The sequence below is a fragment of the Artibeus jamaicensis genome, unplaced genomic scaffold (assembly GCF_021234435.1).
Source record: "Artibeus jamaicensis isolate MK-2021 breed Jamaican fruit bat unplaced genomic scaffold, CSHL_Jam_final contig_387, whole genome shotgun sequence".
Classification (NCBI taxonomy): Eukaryota; Metazoa; Chordata; class Mammalia; order Chiroptera; family Phyllostomidae; genus Artibeus; species Artibeus jamaicensis.
This window is the reverse complement of record NW_026521812.1, coordinates 45310291-45331291: the sequence shown is the minus strand read 5'-3', so window position 1 is coordinate 45331291 and position 21001 is coordinate 45310291. Positions and strand designations below refer to the sequence as shown.

Here is a 21001-nt window from a genome sequence, read left to right as displayed (position 1 = left end):
CTGAACATTGATTCACATTTACCGTTTATGATGTCACCCAGTACTTTTAAGAACAGATCTTTTCTCCCAATCTCCTACCTTCCCTACTTCTCCCTCTTTTTCTTTTTTTAAATCCTAAATGAAAATATACATGTAGTACAAAAGGCTAAATACATGAAGGAAGCAGATGAAGAAAAGTAAACAGTGTGTTCAACAGTCTTTATGGAAAATGAAATAGTGAGATTTGATCTGCTGTTTTACTTTTTAAATAAAAATCCTAGAAATGGTATGAAAATGAGTTTGAAAGCCAAATATAGCTTGATTCAAGGAACCTTATTTGAGCCTTTGTGATAAATTCAGGTTTATTTTAATGGTAACTCTTCCTATGTAATTCTTGTCATTATGCAGTTATTTAACAGTAACCAAAAATTAGACACTAGTTTGTAAAGTAATTTGAGGCAAATGATGTAGAAGTTAAGAGCTTGAGCTGTGGTGTCAGTCAGAACTGGGTGAGAATCCCTGGTCTAGCAAGTGATGTAACCTTGGGTGATCTCTCTTTAAGCTTTAGCCTGCAGTTCTAAATTGGAAAAATAATAATAGGTACCTTGTGGGGTTGCTGTGAACAATTAGTCCACATAGAGTTCTTGGCCTAGTCAACACATGTGCTACCTGTTGTCGTTGTCCTCTTCCTCATTATCAACCTCATTCTGGAGAAGGTTCTAGAGCCCTTTCCTGTCAACACAAAGCGTGCAGTACCCACACTTTTCTTTTAGCTTTGTAATAACTAGACATTATAGTACCCAGGTGATAAAGTTCAGTGGATTACTTCTGCAAATAGGAAATCATGTTGTTCATGGAAAGGAGACTTTTATGTTTGAAATTGGAGAAGAGAATTGCACGCCCTTCGAAATTAGCAGTAGAGTATTAGTAGAAAATATTTCTTTATAGATAAATACAGAAAGATATTGACAACTTGTTTTGATGAATGCTCTTTGCAGAATCCTATATTTTACACACACACACACACACACACGCACACACACGTTTAGCTCCTTAAGAGAACAGCAGTTTTAGTCATCACAACATGATAGGCATCTAATAAATGTTGAACAAGTTGAATTTTTGGGGACAGAATATAAATTTTTATAAAAATGGTAATTAGGCTAAAATGCCAGATTTCTATTTTTAATTAGTAACAATTAATTATTTAAATATCAACCCTTCTTATAAGTGAGTTTACTGGGATACAGTTTTACTAAAACTGCCTTTTAAAAAAATCTGTTTTTGCAGGTGGTGGTGCCCAGAAGCCCTTTCCAGGCCAAGGGACTTCTTTTGTCATGCATAGAAGATAAAAATCCTTGTATATTTTTTGAACCTAAAATACTTTACAGGGCAGCAGGTAAAGGTTTTTTTATTTTATACTTGTGAATATCTTTATATTTTTATTTTTTACAGTTCAAAATTTATTTTTTTCCTGTCAGTTTGGTTTATATTTACCTTGTAGAAAAAATTCTGATTCTTTTCCATATTTAGTTTGTTCTCAGGTTTATACTTTATGTGTAGGGAAAATCCACTTAGCCATTTATATTTTGATTGTGGAAAAAACGTGCATTTTTCGAGAACATGGGGACTATGGTCATCTACTTAGAGCTTAGTAAATGTGGGTTGAGTGAAAAAGTGAATGAGCTCTTTGTGCTAAATAGCATTAAAAGCCCTTATAGGTAATGTGTCTGTTTAGGTCTTAATTTAAATTAACACACTTATGACAGTGAAGGAGGGACTATTAATGCTGTGAAATCAGGTCTACATTGGGATAGTCGTACGGAAATTGTGGTGTTCAGTCATGCTCCTTGTAGCTTAAAAAATCATGATTCTATAAACACTCAATCTGTGACTGCTTATTTATCAGCTGTGATTAAAGTTTTTAGATCAAATATTTTGTTCTCTTGAAAGTATATCTTGAATTCAGGAAACATTGCTTTGGCAAATGATTCTTTGAATATATAAGCTTAAAAACATTTCTTTAAAAAGTTCTTATTTATTCCATTACAATTGTCCCAGTTTCTTCCCCTTTTCCTCCTGCCCAGCCCCCCCATTTCCCTCAACCCCTACTCCCACAGTCCATCCCACACCATTGCCCATGTGCATGGGTCATTTGTACATGGTCTTTGACTAGTCCCTATCCCTTCTTTCTTCTGTTCCTCCGCTTTCTCCTTTCCTCTGGCACTGTTAGTCTGGTCCCTGTTTCCACATCTCTGGTTCTGTTTTGCTTGTTTGTTTATTTGGTATTAGATTCCTCTTATACATGAGATCATATGTTTATTTGGTATTAGATTCCTCTTATACGTGAGATCATATGGTGTCTTTTACCACCTGGCTTATTTCACTTAGCATAATACTCATCAGTTCCACCCATGATGTCACAGAAGGTAGGAGTTCCTTCTTTCTTTCTACTGTGTAGTATTCCATTTTGTAAATGTACCACAGTTTTTAATTTTTTAAATTTTTTCTCTTTTTAAAGATTTTATTTATTTATTTTTATTTTTTTAAATTTTTATTTAATTATTTTTCAAGTACATTTTTTTGTCTATTTCTCCCATCCCAGCCCCTCCCCGCCCCGTCTCCCTCCCTCCCTCCCATTACCCTCCCCAGTCCTCATCCCTCATCCCTGTGTCTTTCATACTTGTTCCTCAAAATCCCTCTCAATTTTTCCCCTTAAATTCCCTTCCCTCTCCCCTCTGGTCACTGCCCACTTGTTCTCTATTTCAGTGTCTTTGTTTTTATTCTGTTTGCTTGTGTGTTTTTTTGTTTAGCTTCCTGTCAAAGGTGAGATCATATGGTATTTGTCCTTCAATGCCTGGCCTATTTCACTCAGCATAATGCTTTCCAGTTCCATCCATGTTGTTGCGAAGGGTAGTAGCTCCTTCTTTCTCTCTGCTGCATAGAATTCCATTGTACCACAGTTTTTTAATCCACTCATTTACTGATGGGCACTTAGGCTGTTTCCAGCACTTGGCTGTTGTAAATTGTGCTGCTATGAACATAGAGGTACATACATTCATTTGAACTGGTGATTTGGGATTCTTAAGAGTGTATTCCCAGCAGCAGAATTGCTGGGTCAAAAGGCAGTTCCATTTTTAGTTTTTGAGGAAATTCCATACTGTCTTCCACAGTGGCTGCACTAGTCTTCATTCCCACCAATAACACTTGCTTGTTGATTTATTAATCATGACAATTCTGACCCGTGTGGGGTGATATCTCATTGTGGTATTAATTTGCATGTCTGATGGCTAGTGATGTTGAACATTTTTTCATATGTGTATGAGCCATATGTATGTCCTCCTTGGATAAATGTGTATTCAGGTCCTTTGCCCATTTTTTAATTAAATTGTTTGTTTTCCTGGTGTTGAGTCAGATGAGTTCTTTATATATTTTGCAGATGAAACCCTTGTCTGATAGATCATTGGCCAATATGTTCTCCTGCAGTCAGTTCCCTTTTCACTTTAATGATGGTTCTTTAGTTGTGCAGAAGCTTTTTAGTTTGATGTAGTTGCGTTTAATTTTGCCTTTATTTCCCTTGTCCTAGAACATATATCATAAAGAATATTGCAACGTGGAATATCTGAAATTCTACTGCCTAGGTTTCCCTCTAGGACTTTTATGGTGTCACAATTTACATTTGACTTTATCCATTTTGAGTTTATTCTGGTGTATGGTGTTAGTTGGTGATCTAGTTTTTTTTTTGCATGTGCCAGTCCAGGTCTCCCAACACCATTTGTTGAAGAGGCTATTTTTATTCTATTGTATGCTCATGCCTTTGTCAAATATTAATTAACCATGTGTTTATTTCTGGGTTCCCTATTCTGTGTCATTGATCTATGCTTCTATTCTTTTGCCAGTACCAGACTGTTTTGATTGCAGTGGTCTTGTAGTATGGTTTGATATTAGTTATTGTGATCCATCTAACTTTGTTCTTCTTTCTCAAGATTGGTGATGCTTATTGTAGTCTTTTTCGGCTCCATATAAGTTTTTTAAATATTTGTTCTAGATCTGTAAAATATGCCATTGGTCTTTTAATAGGAATTGTGTTGAATCTATAGATTGCTTTGCTAGTATGGACATTTTAATGATGTTAATTCTTCCAGTCCATGAACATGATATATGCTTCCATTTATTTGTGTTTTTCTTGATTTCTTTCTTCTGTAGTTCTCTGAGTAGAGGTTTTTAACCTCCTTAGTTAAGTTTATTTCTTAGGTACTTTGTTTTTCTTGCTGCTACAGTAATTGGGATTTTCCCCCCAGTTTCTCTTTCTGATATTTCACTGTTGGTGTACAAAAATGCCCTTGATTTCTGAGTATTGACTTTGTATCCTGCTACTTTGCCAAATTCACTTATTAGGTCAGGTAGTGTTTGGTGGAGACTATAGGGTTTTCTATGTACAGTATCATGTCATGTGCAAATAATAACTGTTTTACTTCTTCCTTTCCATTTTGGATGCCTTTTATTTCTTTTTCTTGTATGATCACCGTGGTTAGTACTTCCAGCACTATCTTAAGTAAGAGTGGTGAAAGCAGACACCCTTGTCTTGTTCCTGATCTTAAGGAGAAAGCGTTTAATTTTTACCTGTTGAGTATGATATTGGCATTTGTTTCTCACATATGATCTTTATTATATTGAGGTATACTCACTCTCTTCCTGCTCTGCTGAGTGTTTTCATCATATATGGGTGCTGGATTTTATCAGGTGCTTTCTCAGTATCTATTGATGTGATCAGGTGATTTGTCTTTCATTTTGTTTATGTGGTATATTATGTTTATTGATTTGTGAGTATTGTACCATCCTTGCATTTCTGGCATGAATCCCACTTAATCATGATGTATGATCTTTTTAATGTATTGCTGGATCAAAATTGCCATTATTTTGTTGAGGATTTTAGCATCTATGTTCTTCAGAGATATTGGCCTGAAGTTTTCTTTCTTTGTTGTGTCTTTACATGGTTTTAGAATCAGGATAATATTGGCCCCGTAACAAGAGTGTGGGAGACTTCTCTCTTCTTGAATTTTTTTGGGATAGTTTGGGAAGGATAGGAGTTAGATCTTTAAATGTTCAGTAAAATTCACCTGGGAAGCCATTGGTCCAGGGCTTTTGTGTGACGAAGTTTTGTGATTACTTGTTGTTTCACTAGTTATTGGTCTATTCAGGCTTTCTGCTTCTTTCTAACTCAGTTTTGGAAGATTGTATGTTTCTAGAAATTTGTCCATTTTGTCCAAGGTTGTCCAATTTTTTTGGTATATAGTTGTTTGTAGTAATTTCTTACACTCTTTTATATTTCTGTGGTATTGGTTGTGACTTCTCCTAGTTCATTTCTGATTTCATTTATTTGGGTCCTCTCTGTTTATTTCTTGATGACTCTGGTAAAAGGTGTGTCAATTTTGTTTATCTTTTCAGGAACAAAAGATAAACTCCTGGATTCATTGATCCTTTGAATTGTTTTTTAGTTTCTATGTTATTTATTCTGCTCTGATCTTGATTATTTCCTTCCTTGTACTCGCTCTGGGCTTTGTTTGTTGTTGTTCCTCTAGTTCTTGTAGTGTTAGGTTGTGTATTTGAGATTTTTCTTTCTTCTTTAGCTAGGCCTGTATTGCTATGAACTCTCTTTTCAAGACTGCCTTCATTGGGTTCCAAGGGTTTTGGGTTGATGTGTGTTCATTTTTTTGTTTGCTTGTATCAAGATACTTTTTGATTTCTTTCTTGATCTTATTGTTTACCCATTCATTATTTAATAGCCTGTTATTCAGTCTCCATGTATTTGAAATTTTTGAGTTTTTTCCTTGAGATTGGTTTCTAGTTTCAAGCCTTTGTGATCAGAGAAGATGCTTGTTATGAGTTGAATTTTCTTGAATTTGTGAGGCTTATTTTGTGTCCTACTATGTGGTCTGTCTTTGAAAATGATCCATGTGCATTTGAGAAAAATGTATCTTTTGCTTTTGTGATGTGAAATATTCTGTAAATACCAAATAAGTCCATTTGATATAGAGTGTCATTCAGTGCCACAGTATTCTTGTTGATTCTTTGCAAGAATTATCTGTTGTTGACAGTGGGGTGTTAAAATTCCCTACAAGCCCTGGCTGGTGTAGCTCAGTGGATTGAGCGCGGGCCTGCGAACCAGACAATCGCGGTTCGATCCCAGTCAGGGCACATACTGGGGTTGCAGGCAGGTTCCCCGCAGGCCAGTTCCCAGCAGGGGATGCATGAAAGGCAACCATACATTGATGTTTCTCTCCCTCTCTTCTTCCCTTCCCCTCTAAAGATAAATAAATAAAAATTAAAAAAAAATTCCCTACAATGACTGTATTGTTGTTGATCTCAGTTTTAAAGTCCTCCAATATTTTCTTTATATAGGTGCACGTATATTGGGTGTGTATACGTTTACAAAAGTTATATTCTTTTATTGGAATATTCTCTTAAGTGTTGTCTAGTGACATTACTTGTCTCTTCTTATGGCATTTCTTTTGAAGTCTGTTTTGTCTGATATAAGTATTGCTTCCCCAGCTTTTTTTCCATGGCCATTTGCATGGAATATTATTTTCCTTCCCTTCACTTTCAGCCTGTGTGAATATTTTGTTCTGCAGTGGGTCTCTTGTAAACAGCTTTTATATGGGTCATGTTTTCTTATTATTCAGCTACCCTATGTCTTTTGATTGGAGCACTGAAGCCATATACTTTAAGGTAATTATTGATAGGTATTGTTGCCATTTTTTTCCTTTGTACAGTGAGAGTGAATGTTCTCTCACTCTCTCCCTATTTCTCTCTCTTCCTTCCTCCTCCTCCCCCTCCTCATCCCCTTCCTCCTCCCCTCTCCATCCCCCTCCTCTTCCCTCCCCCGCCCTCCTCCTCTTGTTGCTGTTGAGAAATCAGCTGATAGCCTTATGGGAGCTGCCTTGTATGTTACTAGCTGTTTTGCTCTTGTTGCCTTTAAGATTCCCTCTTTATCTTTAAATTTTGCTATTTTGATTGTAATGTGTCTTTGATTGTAAAGAGTGGACCTCTTTGGGTTCATCTTGATTGGGACCCTGTGTGCTTCCTGAACTTGTAAGACATTTTCTCTCACCAAGTTAGGGAAGTTTTCTGTCATGTTTGCAAACAGGTATTCTAGCCCTTGCTTCTCCTTTTCTCCTTCTGTTATTTCTATGATGCTAATATTGTTACATTTTGTGTTGTTTCCAAGCTCCCTTAAACTATCCTCATTCTTTTTGAGTCTTTTCTCGTTTTGTTGCTCTGTGGTTTTTTTCCTACCTTGCCTTCCAACATGCTGCTTCAATCCTTTGCTTTGTCTAGCCTACTTTTAAATAGTTTCTTGTGTGTTCTTCACTTCACATAGTGCCTTCCTCATTTCCAACTGGCTCTTGCTCCAGGTTTCTATGTCCTTTTTCATTCTGATATAGGTCCCTCAAGGTTCCTTGCAGTTATAACCATTGCTCTAGGTTCCTTGAGCATTGTTATAACCATTTGTTTGAAGTCTATGTCTGATAAATTGCTTGCCTTGATTTCACTTGTCTCAAACTTTGTGTTTGTTTCTGTGTATTAGATTGATTCACTTTGACTCTGTCTCTTGTGGAGTGGGAATCCTGTGGGACCCAGTGGTACAGACTTTTTTTATCTCCTGATATGGATGCTCTAGGAATGTACTCTGTGTGGGGTTATGTGGACTTTCCTGTTGTATTTCGGTCCTGATTATTATTGTCCTGTTCATTGGTGAGAACTCCCTTCTGATTGGCTAGGAAGCTCGACCCCCACAATATACTACATGTTGTATGCTGTTGTATAGGTGTTCACAGAACAAAGCAAAACAGTACACAGTGATATCAAAACATACAAGCCCATCTGACCACCACAGCAATATGAATCACAAAAAAAGCAAAGAACAGTAACAGTGGTAAGTGCAATGTAATAGTAGAGAAAGGGGAAAAGGAAAAAGAACATGAGACAACCAAAGGAAAGAGAAGTGATTATGTGAGGAGAAAGGGGAAGAGGGCTACTGCTTGTAATGAATTGAAAGATGGAAACAAGGGAAAGGAACACAGAGAAGGTAACAAAAATAATAAATGGAGAGAAGAAAGGGAACAGTGGAGTATCAAATATAAAAGTAGAATAAGAGATATGAAAGAAAAATTAGAGCACCAAAAATAAAAGAAAAAAATAGATAAAAAGATAAATTTAAAAGGCTGCAAGAAAGAAAAAATAGCTAGGATAACGAAAAAAGAACTAAGTGGTTTTGTGTCAGCTCAGTTTAGATCTTGCGTTCTGGTTTCTCCCTTTGGATACTACTTGATGTCTGAGTCTGGTGAAAACCAGTGTCAGGTGCTGTCCACATCTGGACCTTGGCTGCCTTTCCAAAGCCAGAGGTGATCCACAATTTGTGGCTGATGCCTCTAGGCTTGGCTGCTTCCAAAGTGGGTCAAGCTGCTCTGCACAGCTGGCTTGTTCAGCACTGGGTCCAGAGGTGTGTCAGCAAATGTCCCAAGTTACCACAGGATCTGACTCTGCCTGTCTCTGCTGCTGGCCTACTGCCGTCTTAGACTAATCTCAGACCCAACTGTTTCTGGAAGGGCCTCTGGCAGAAACAGGGGGTTGAGATTCCTGGATCTCTTGTGGCACGTTCCTTTCAGACTTCATGGAAGATGGTGGATGTGTTCCCCCTCCCCCAGGCCACTAGTCTGAGTCTGTTTGGGATTATTTCCCTGTACTCAGCAGGGCAGGGCCTCTAGTTAGGCTTCCAGAGCCCAGATTTTGAGTTTGCTGGATGCTGGGAGGGTATTTCTGTGGCTCTCTTCTGAGTGGGATACACCAGCTTGTTTCCCAGGGCAGTGTGTGGACTGGCCGTGCCCTACCTAGACTCTGACAACCCCTGAGTCTGTTTATGTTGCTCTCTCCTCAGCAAGCATAAAGATGTAGGATGGGGTAAAAGAAAGAAAAAAAGAGGCCAACAAAACGAACACTAAGGCAGAGCAAAACTGAGAAAAGAATTTAAAAAGTTGCCGAGTGAAGCAAATGGGTTTTAATGTTTGTGGCAGAGACATTTCTAGAGGGTGGGGAGAGCGGTGTCCCACTGGGTAAGGTGATTGATTTTACCCTGGGAGGGGCTAGCTCTTCTCTAGGAGATGGCTGCTGTGGAGCTCAGGTATATTCAGGCCCTGAAAATCCCACAGCTGCTGCTGCAGAACTCTCCCCGGTGCCTCCCATTCGAGACTCTCTTTGTGCAACTCCATTGGCACCCCACCCCTCGCTGGGGCCCAAGGTAGGTAGCTGCAAACACAAAGCCTGTGCTTTGCTCCTTTCAGGGAAAATAAAAAGAGATGGTGGGTTTATCTCTAGCGGTTATTGTCTCCCCGCAGAGCAGAGAGCCCCCACAATGCAGACTCCAGATTCTCTAGGACTGTCCCTTATGTGGGTTTTTGGATTTTTATGTTGTATCTGAGCCTTGATTTTTATTGGTCCATTCATTGGTGGGAGCTTTTCCCTGTCTGGCTAAGGAGCTCAACCCCTACCACAGCTGCCTCTACCTTGAGAGGGCTTCTAGATGTGGGTTAGATCCCCAGTTGGGGTACATACAAGAGGCCACCTATCCACACTTCTCTTTCACACCGCCTCTCCCAAATCAATGGATTATATCCTGTATGCATCATCTTCTTTTAAGTCTCATGTCATCTTGATTGGGTAAGGGAGTGAAGTGAAGAGTCCAGCATCAAAATTGTAACACTGGACGGCGGCGAAGCCTTCTTGCTCCCACCAGTGAGTCTCAGACTTGACCTTCTGACCCTCTGCTCCCGCTGTGGTCTCTGGAGCCAGTGCCACCTTGGACACCTCTCCAGCCCCAGCACTCCCGGCTCCTCTGTCAGACCACATCCTTCTCAGTAGGACTTTGTCCCATTTGCGTTTCCAGAGGAGCCGGAGGCCATGGAGGTGACAGCTCTCTCCCTGGCAAGTACCATAGCCCTTCGACCCCGGCTCCTGACAGTGGTATGGTGTGCAGCACTGCCCAGGGCAGAGGGCACAGAGACAAGTCCAGGCACTGAGGCGCAGCCACTTCAGTGGCTTCTTCCCAGGGTGGATATTGTAATTTCCTCAAATGGAGTCCCGTTCCAAATCTGCACAGCCAGATGCTCTGGGCTGGGTGGTGGCAGTGGCTCCGCCAGAAGCACCTGGGCCACCCGCCCCAGAGTGCCCTCCCAGTTGGACAGGCACTTATATACTTGCACACACATCCACACACTCATCTGCACACACATTCACACCCTTTCTCACACTCAGCTGACTTTTCAAGTTGATTGCTCTGTGGTTTAGCTGCAAGGCTGGTCAGGGGCTTGGAGCAAGTGAATGGAGCTGAGGCGAGGTGAAATGAAAAACAGCAGACACACTAAAAGGCATCAAAATCAACAAGTTCAAAATTGTTTTGAACAATGGAAAAAATGTCTTGATAGGTTTATTGCATCAAATGGAGAGAATGAAGTTTAAATATGTAAGAATAAACACACAATTTTTTATATATGAATTCTGATTTTGTTTGGTCCCTACTCATTTATGTTCTTTTGTGTTTGGCTTCTTTTGTTTAACCTTATGTTTTTGAGATTCATTCATGTTGGTGCTTAAATCAGTAATTTCTTCTTTTTTCATTGCAGAGTAGCATTCCATTGTAGGAATAGATCACAATTTGTCAGTTTTTTGCCTATTTTTGAAAGGTTGCTATGGACATTCTTGTATATGTTTTTGTGAACATGTTTTTATTTATTTTGGGTAATAAGCATCCAGGAATGAAATTGGTGTGTCACAAAGAGGTAAATTTAGCTTTAAAGAACTTGCTGAAGAGAGTTTTTCAAAATGACTGTGCCATTTTATACTTCCATTAGACACTCACCAGACTTTTAGTTGATTTTAAGTTAAACATATTTTAAATTGAATCTCTCTGCTTTATAGATTACTCTTTTGTGACCTATATCTTAGTACAGGATAAAGAATTAGTGTAAGAATTTAAAATCTTGAGGTGAATAGGAGAACACTGATGGCATACAAGGTCTGTCTGGAAAAAGTCTAACCATTGTTAATATGAGAACAGTTTGCGCTGCATCAATGTAACCTGGCAACCAGGGAGAGTGGACTGCAATGCACATGCATGAACAATGACAACTTCACTGTACTAGTCAGTGGGGGTGGTAGAGGCTGCTGAGTGAGCATGAATACTGTGTGGCCACTGCATTCAAAATGACTGAGTGAATAGAGCAAGGAATCTGTATCAAATTTTGTGTTCAGCTCAAACATTCCTCTGTGGAAACTATTTGGATGATTCAGAAGGCCACAGTTATGGGCAACTGGTGATTGGCAGCTTCATCACGACAATGTGCCTGCTCTTGCATCACATCTCATGCAGAGGTTTTTGGCAAAACATTAAATCGTGCAGGTGACTCAGCTCCCCTACAGCCCAGATTTGACAACTTCTGGCTTTTCCCAAAAGTAAAATCACCTTTGAAAGGGAAGAGATTTCAGACTGTCAGTAAGATTCAGGAAAATACGATGGAGCAGCTGATGGTGACTGGGAGAACAGTGTGAGGTCCCAAGGTGCCTACTTTGAAGAGGGCTGAGGTGTCATTGTCCTGTGTATAATATCTTTATTTTTCATATTACATAGCTGGATGCCTTCTGGACAGACCTCGTATCCTGAGTAGCTATTTAATTTCTAATAATTTGGATACTCTCATAGGTATTATATTTATAAATTCAATCAGCTGTTATGGCTAATCAATAAATGCAGATTTTCTCCCCCAGTATTTAATAAATGGAGACTGCATAAGAAACATTTGGAAAAGTAATGTTCACTGTGCTGAAATTTTGAAATCAGGATCGGTAATGGAAAGGTTTAATGTTACAGGATTCTAGTTAAGCAAATGAGCTTGAGAAATTTATTGTAGGCTTGGCTCTGCAGGGGGTTTTGAAAGTCTCTGATGAGGATCATGGTTCAGAAAATTTTTAGAGGTTTCCTCATGGTTGATTATGTGCTATTTCAAGGACTCTAACTCTGAATGTTTTCTTGACCCCCAGTGGGTAAAAGACCACAAACACACTAGTTTTTTCACAGTTAGAGAGCTTCTCTGCAGAGGAAAGGGAAAAAAAGTTAGCCACCAGTCTTGACATGAAGGTTTTCAAGGTGGTTATCAAAATTGATCCCAGGAATAGCAGTATAAGATTACTGAGAGCTTATTAGAAATGCAAATTGTTTTTGTTTCTTCAAGACCTACTGAGTTAGAACCCCTGGGAGCAAGGGCCAGCTGTCTTTCCAAGCAGCCGTCTTGGTAATTCTGATTCATGCTAAAGTATGAGAACCACTGCTTAAGAAGGTCAGTTCTGAACCAACAACTGAAGTTGCTTATCTCCATTTATTTTTATTGGCTCTGATATAGAATTCAGCATGCGCTTTTAAAAATATATATATTTATTTATTTTTAGACAGAGACGAAGGGAGAGAGAGAGGGAGGGACAGAGAGAGGCATGTGGTTGCCTCTCACCTGCCCCCTACTGGGGACCTGGCCTGTAACCCAGGCCTGTGCATTGGGAATTGAACTGGCAACCCTTTGGTTTTCAGGCCGGTGTTCAATCCACTGAGCCACATCAGCCAGGGCAGAATTCAGCATGCTTCTAATCTGTGGTTTTCTTTGACTTGGCTTCTTGTTTGAATCAGTGTCTTGCAGCTGACCATATTCTGGCTCCTGCTCTTTTTTTGGAGGGGGATGGAGGGGAGCTCTGAATGTTCTGACACTGATTCTTCAGCTGCTGCCTGGGTGCAGCCCACTCTTCTCTGGCTCTATCTGTTAATCTCCCAGATCTGCTTCACACTGGTGACGTAAATGCCAAACTTCCGCTTGTTTGGAATGATATATTGAATGTAAAAAAATGGAGCATTTTGGTTCCACGATCTGAGGTCCATTGTAGAAGACATGTCTGTGTGACAGTGGAACAATAAAAGAAGGTGCTTTAACGTCAAAGATCAGAGTAGTCTGATGATTTCCAAGTTTTGGCGATAAAAAGACTTCTGGTATCCATAAATAATTATTTAACTGACTTTTTTTCTTCCATTCTTTCTTCTTGAATTTCCAGTATACATTCAGGAATAGTTAAAACAGAGTGGACCAAAAATACGGACTCATACATTTACAGTTTTTAAAAAGAGTTCATGTTGTGGAAGTTCATAGAGTAATACATATAAATGTATATTACATTATAAATACTAGGCCGACAATTCTTTGTAAAAGTAATTGGAAGTTGTATTCATTACATAGCTCATCAATAACCTTAACTAAATGGAAAATAGTCACGTATAAGTAATGAAAACTTTTGAGTAGTCTTAGGCCATGTTTATACAAATGTGCATTAAAGTGCTTATATTTTATTTATAGAGTGATATTGTAAATATGCAGATATATTCATGAATTAGACAATTACAAAACAGTTGGATATATTATTTAGGCTTACCTCTTAATAAGACTGTAAATAAGATGTCAATTTATTTCTCTCACGAAAATATCCAGAGGGTTAGTCCAGGGCTGATGTGGTGGCTCCTGGGTTGAGAGAGTGCCAGGGCTCTTCTGTTTGCTTTCTCTGTTTGGTTTAACATGTGGCTTTCAGGTCGTGGGCCAAGATGGCCTGTCTGTTTCCAACATCACGTAAACATTTTAGCCACCAGGAATGGCGGAGGGGAAAAGGGGACAAGAACTCTTCTCTTTAAAGAATTGCTTAGAAATTATACCTATTGAATCTACTCATATCCTATTGCTCAGAACTTGATCACAGGGCCACTGAGAAAAATAGTTTTTAGCTAAGTGCCCAACTGAAAATTTTATTATTACACAATCATTTATAAACTTTATTATTACAGCTGCTTGCATGATCTCCAAAAGTAATAAACTTTAAGAGGGAAATAGAATTGTTAGAAATACTATTTACTCTTGACCTGTAGTCTACTTCTAAGAATCTGTTTCAGAGGCATACTGAAAAAGGTCTTAAAAAAATGTTGCTGTTCATTGCAGCACCATTTTGTCCATTTCTAGGGGATGTTGGTTGGTTGCATAAACTAAGTTACATGTCTTTTATGAATTACACTGCAGTTCTTTAAACACAGGAGACAGATCCCTAGTTATTGCTTCATCATTCAGGGTCTGATCAGAGATGCAAACCACTAGAAAATGTAATAAAGAATATATTATAGGCATTATACCTATAATGTATACAATTAGAGAAGCTAAACAGTCTACAAAAAGGTTTTGGTTCTGTGTTTGGTTCTGCATCCTGAAGTCTGTAGAGCAAGCAGACTATCAGGAAAAGAAAATAGACAAAGTAGGAGAGACCAAGGACAAACTGGAACCTCTAGGATGGATCTGAAAACAAAGGACAGTTTGGGACTTTTGTCTTTCTTTTCACTGCCTCCAAATTTTAGTGTGATTAAAAGATAAGTCCCTGAGACTAGGCTAGGAGGCTTTAACAGCCTAAGAAATGGTGAAGGCCCAAATTAGCAGAGCGGGGTGGGTTAGAAATTTCTTAGATTATATGAAATATTATACTTGCTGTCTAAATGAATTTAAAGTAGGGAAAGAAGACGGAGGTGTCAAGACTAAGTATAGAATAAGATTTTGTTGTCTGGTAGTGATGGAAGAATGATAGATGAGATACCCTAAAACAAATAGGGGTATGTATGTATATTTTAAGTGTATAATGATCTGGCATGCAGGTTAGGGATCTGGAGTCCTGAAATGTGAAGCTCAGAACTTTCAGAGGTAAATGAATGTCAAAGTCTCTCCATAGGTATTTACCAGATCCTGGGGACATTGAGATTCTGCTTTGATGACATCATGTGGTACTGGGCACAGGGTATAAAGTCCAGGGCTCAGTTTACGTAGAGAATCTACTTACTTAATGCTGGGATTTCATGGACCACATTCACAGTTTGAGATGTAGAGGTAGCAGCAGGAAGGAGAATTTCCTGTCTTGATTCTATGCTGATAGAGAGAAAGGAAAAGTCTCCTCTGAGATTTTTATCACAGGGTGACCCTTATGCAGGATTATGATTTAAATATGTGCTTGTAGTGTGGCCTGAACATTTTTAGGTAGATAATTTAATTTGAAATGCTTCTGGATCGGTGGCATGCCTAGAGAACTGTCGGAGGAAACAGATTCTCTCTGGAGTCACTTCTGCTCAGGTCTCAGAATAGTACCACAGATACAAGTCCAAAAAAAAAAAGGGTAGACTCTGCACAGGAACAAGGAAAGGCAGATGCAGACCCACTAGGACTTCAGATTTTTGATCTGTCGTATAGAGAACACAAAAAGTAGGTTTATATTAAAAAAAGAGAAATTAAGAATGCAAGTAGGAGAAAAGCAGAGTTAAAGAACAGAATGGAATGTCTGTAAAAGAAAAATATAGGTGAAAGGAAAAAAATCTGGTAGTTAACCAGAAATTATGAACAGATAAAGGGAGAACTGGTAAGCTGGAAGAGAAGGCCAGAGAAATTACAGCTGCAGTCTAGGAAAATAACAGAAGGAAAATGTGAAAGAGATGTCGACTAGGGAGGGGGGATGAATAAATAAATATATTTAAGAAACAGAGGTGAGTGCATTTTTTAAATAATGTTCATTAATAGAATTTTGCGGACAGAACAATAATTTCCTGGCATATTTTTTCCACTCTGCACTATTGGAACGAAATTGATGCAGTAGGAAATATTTTAGGGAAGCATCATTTGTCACTCATTAACTATTACCTGATTTTTCCATCCTTCAGAATCATTAGGGTAAGATGTAACTTCCCCCCAAATCTAGAGTAGATTCTATACATAATTCCTGAAACAAAGTGTTTAAGTGTTACTAGGTAAAAAGTTCTTTAGGAAGCTAAAGTATAAGGCATCTGTAACCGTTAACTTGCTAACTCAAAGAATTTCCCTTTAATGTATAATTTATATCTATATGTAAATTATATATTATATATATATATATATACATTATATAAATTATATCAGTAAATCCTATATAGTTATTTAAGGCTTTAGCCTTATAGTTGTAGTGCACATTTCTTTCTCTCTCATTTGTTAATCTTTTAGCATCTATTGGTCCATTATTTTCCTTATAGAACATATTCTTCCCTTGGCCAGTGTTATCTCCGACTCCATGTGGTTTTTAAGGGGCTGCCAGTCATCCTGTCTGACCTCTGTGATCTCAGGTGAGGGACATGTGACTTGAGCCCAGCTGTGTGACTTATTTTTCCAGGATTTTATATGTGGCCACATTGCTATACTTTCTATTGTGTGGTTTGCCTGGGGCCAAATCCCTTGTTACTTAGTCAATGAGAGTTTCTAGTAGAAGATTGTGAGGCTAAGGAGATAATTTCACTGGTGTTCAGAGGGAGGGAGAGGAATAGAAATCAAAAGTGAAAATCCTCACCATTTTTGCCCTGGCCAGTGTGGCTCAGTTGGTTGGGTGTTGTCCTGCAGAGCAAAGAGTCACCAGTTGAATTCCTTGTCTGGGTGTAAGACCCGTTGTGGGCTTGGTCAGGGCGCTTAGGAGAGGCAACCAATTGCTCTTCTCACATAGATGTTTCTCACTCTTTGAATCTTTTTTTTGATAAATGGAAGGATCTGGGGGAAAGAAGCTTAATCACATTTTAGCTTCCTTTGGGTTCCATTCTCCTGTAGATTTACTAATATAATAGATAATCTTCACTGATATAATACATCATTTTGGGTGGAGAAAAGAAGCTTCTCTTTCAAGATGAAAATGCCTTCAGTTTGATTAGCACAATAAACCGCACCTTTTCATGAACATACTCTAAATGTCCTAATGGCTACAGTAGGAACCCCTTCTGTGTATCCATGATTTTACTTATAGTAGTACTCATGGTTGTGGAGGGGTTGAGATAATCCGCATGAGTACCTGCCTCATCTTTAAGCACTTTTTGAACACTTATGTGATAGACACAGTGATATGTTGTATAGACATAAGGACTCTGTCATTTAGTCTTCATAACAACCTTATCAGAAAAATTCTGTCACTGTCGTCATAGGAACCTAAGCATTAGGGAAGTTAAGCAACTTGCTTAAAGCCAGTTTTCAAACCCAGGTATTGGGCATTTATGGTGCAGATGGTTCCATTTAATCTTCACAAAACCCTCTGAGTTGGTGGTATCCTGAAACTGAAGTTTAGAGAGTTTTAAAAAATTACTTACAGAGAAATAGGTGATAGAGTTAGGTTTAAAGGCTGCTCTCTCTAACATTGCCTTAGTTTGCACCCTACTCAAACATTATCGGAGGGCGTATGAAATAAATTTTTCCAATGTTTTAGTTTCATGCCAAGACGTATGCTGTCTGTTTTATTCTCCCATGATTAAAATGATGTACTTTTTCATTGAATGGAAATATATGACATTAATAGCTCTTCATTATGGCACTATATCCCATATGTTATAGTGTCTAGTCCAGAGTTTGAATATGTACCGCATTAATTTCTCCATTGGTATAGGATTAATTCACTTTTTTTTTACTTTGAGTTTCTCTTATTGCTTTTAAAATTATATTTATTGTATTTTTTCTTTTAGAGTTTATCCCCCTTATACCCTCTTCCACCTTCACCCCCTACCTCTCGCCCCTTTAGTCACCACATTGTTGTTCATGTCCATGAATCTTTTTTTTTTTCTTTTTTTGCTCGATCCCTCTATCCTTATACATGTCACAAGTTCAGCGTGGTCACTGATGGGGTTTGGGAATGTCTCCTCCATGATGCTATAAGGGACCTACTCACCAGTCCCCAACTAGAGACAAAGGTAGCTGACAAATGTAGTCTTTCTACATTCTGGGGAGAAGGGGTGAAACTCTTTGGTGAATGCACAGAATTGTCCCCGTCACAGCTGTTCTTGATCTCTCTGATCACCTCATTTTCTGGACCTGGTCTCCATACACTGTTCTGCACTCAAACACCTGTGCTCTGGTGACTATCCACATGTATGGCCTGCAACACAGAAAAAACTTGTTTTAGTTTAGCCATGAAGTTTATAAACTATAAAGATGAAAGTAAAAATAGGTAATATATTCTTTATGCAGCAGTTTTCTTGAATTTCCTTTTTACAAATAAGTAGAATATATTTGAATATATAATAAATGCAAAATTTATCTTCCAAATTTAGAAGGAATGTAATATTTCTGGAATTTATAATTATGGCATTTAAATACAAATAAACTTAAAAATGGCAGAGGGCTATTTGGTAAAGGTAGATAAGGAAGAGAAACCTAGGCAGTCTCAACGGTGTACAAAAAAAATAGTTATGATTCAAAAAGAATTGAGTCAGTCAGACATCAAATATAGGCGTCTGGTGGAGAAGCTCTTCTTGTACGTCTTAACATTCTGGTTTTATTTAATTGAATGAGGACATAAGTGATATCGAAGGAAATACAGTTTTCATGTGTGGTTATTATAGTGAGAAAAACAGTAAGACTAAAAGCCTTATGCTGCTTATTTCTAGGTTTCAAATGATCCTTTGGGGCAAAAATAGGTCATAATGATACTGAGGACTGTTTTTTAAAGCAAATACACTAATTTTGTATAAATTCATGTATTATGAAGAAAAGAAAATTATTTTAAGTAGTTTTGAAGGTAGAAGACTTTGAAGATATTTTTACATTTTAAATTTGTTACTTCGACTTCATGAAGCAGATTATTTTTATGCAGCTAGTACATTTAATATAAGCTACACTCACTGACAAGAATTCTTTGATCCAGTAATGAGAGATAATTTAATTCATTTGCTAGATTTTTGAATTAGTTTTTAAGTTGAAATAACATGTACAAATTTTAAACAAATAATATATCTTGTAACAAAAACAGCAGCTCTTTACCTCAACTTTCACCAAGCCTGTGCTTCTCTCCTCATTTCAACTTTTTTAGTAGTTTCTTCTGGTAACGTATTATAATTTTTGTAGATAATATGCTTAAACTTCTTTTTAGCCATTTAAGCATTATTTTATCTTTCTTCTGGAATTTAGTTATTTCATTTTACCTTTTCCCCAGCAGCTGCCATCCCTGCCTTACCATAGACAAACTTTCTATAATATCTTTGTAGAGTTATAGTGTAATTTTTAGTCAAATCATTATTTAGTGGTTATGTTGCTATTGCAATATCAGTATGGTTTATAACTAAGTCAAAAATAAGTAAATAAGTGAAGCATTCTTTCATTTCCTCTTTGGTATGCAAGGATTTTCTCTGAATACAACTTTTTTCTGTTTTTATTTGCTTAACTTCTCATCTTTTTATTGCCAACATGGTTACTAATTTTCTTAATATGATCTATTTTCATTATTTGGACATGGTAAGTGGCCAATCAGCATTTTTCCTTATAGGCGTCCCTTCTGCCCTCAGTCTAATGAGTGGTTAAGAGCGTGGTTTCTGGAACCGGACTGCCTGAGCTTGAACCACTGCTCCACTAGTTACTAGCTGGGTGACTTTGGCAAACAACTTAATCTTTCTGTGTTTTAGTTTTCTAAACCTATACAAGGAGGACAATGACAATACCTAGCTCATCAAGTTGATTTAAAGATGAAATGGATGAATGAATATGTTTAAAGGAACTGAGTCTACCACCTGGCACAGAGAAAGTTCTTAGTTCTGGTGGTTGATGTGATTGTTCTTTCCAAAGATAAGTTTGTTCTATTGTTAGTATTTGATATGTAGTTAAAGTAAATCTAGTTACACATCAGTTATTTTATCCATATGTGTAAGGGCAGTGACAAGGTTTGCTAAATATGAACTTGGATCCTTAATAAAAAAGTAGTTCCATTGCACTATTGAGATAATTTAACTATTTTCAGTTAAAAAGATATATGCCTGCTAATAAGGTAGTTTAATATTTTGGGGTAAACATTGTTATAATTAAAAGTTAACAATGCCTTACGTTGTTCTCTTAAAAACACTGATTTTTCTTATTATGGAAGTCATGTTCTATCAGCAAGCTATTGATGCTTAACAAGCCATCCATAAAATTTACTGATTTAAAACAACTTTCTTACCTAGCTCATGTGCAGTTCAGCAGTTTAGACTTAGCTCAGTGGGGAAGTTCAGGTTTCATCTTGGTTCCCTCATAGATACGTTGTCAGTTGCAGGTAAGGTGTGGGTTGGGTTTGTTCATCTCACACATCTGGGGGCTGACTGGTAAAGCTGTAGTCTACTTGTCTGTATTTCTCCATCAGGCTAGCTTGGTCTTGTTCACATGGTAGAAGCAGAGGTTTCAAGGGGGTGAGTAGCAGCATGGAAGATTCCTGAAGCATAGGCTAGAAACCAGCACCCATCACTTCTGTTAATAGTGTATTGGCCAAAGCAAGTCACGAAGTCAGCCCAAGTTCAAGGGGTGGGCACATAGACTCTATAACTTCATGGAAATAGCTGAAAAGTCACATTGCAAAGGGAGTGTATATAAGAAGGGTTAAAGGATTGTGGCTATTTTTTAGTCTTTTATAGATGCTTTTTGAAACTCCAGAAAGTGCAAAAGAGAAGATAAAAAGAGCTCATAAATCTGTCCCCTAACTACTTTTGACTTTTTGTTGTATATACTGTCAGAACTTTCATCTCTATTTTAATATTTATATTAATACTGTTAATTTATTCTCATTTATTTGATTATAGACCTTTTGCACTTCATGGTTTTTAATTTCATATATATTTGTTCTTTATTAATTGTTTATGTAAACATCTATCTTAACATTATGGAGCAGCATTTATTATACATCTGAACCAAGTGGGGAATGCAGTTAATAGCTTGTGATGTTATTTTGTGATGAAAAGGCCTAATCCAGTATGAGTATCAAGAAGAATCAAGAGGTTTTCCATCAACTTGATGTGCAGAATTACTTTTGAATTTATGTATTTTCTGCGATTGACCCGATAAATAAATATTTGTGGAATGTGACACAGTGGAATTCTCTTGAGCTGTGATATATTCTT

General features: G+C 37.7%; 1 protein-coding gene across 2 annotated transcripts in view; it reads left to right on the top strand.

The window, feature by feature from the left end:
* BCKDHB (branched chain keto acid dehydrogenase E1 subunit beta) overlaps window positions 1-21001 on the top strand; it is a 189963-nt gene that overhangs the window by 46179 nt on the left and 122783 nt on the right. For both annotated transcript variants that reach the window (XM_053664756.1, XM_053664755.1), the window contains exon 6: window positions 1270-1378. In XM_053664756.1, the coding sequence (XP_053520731.1) occupies window positions 1270-1378 (109 nt within the window). The remainder of the gene's footprint in view (window positions 1-1269; window positions 1379-21001) is intronic.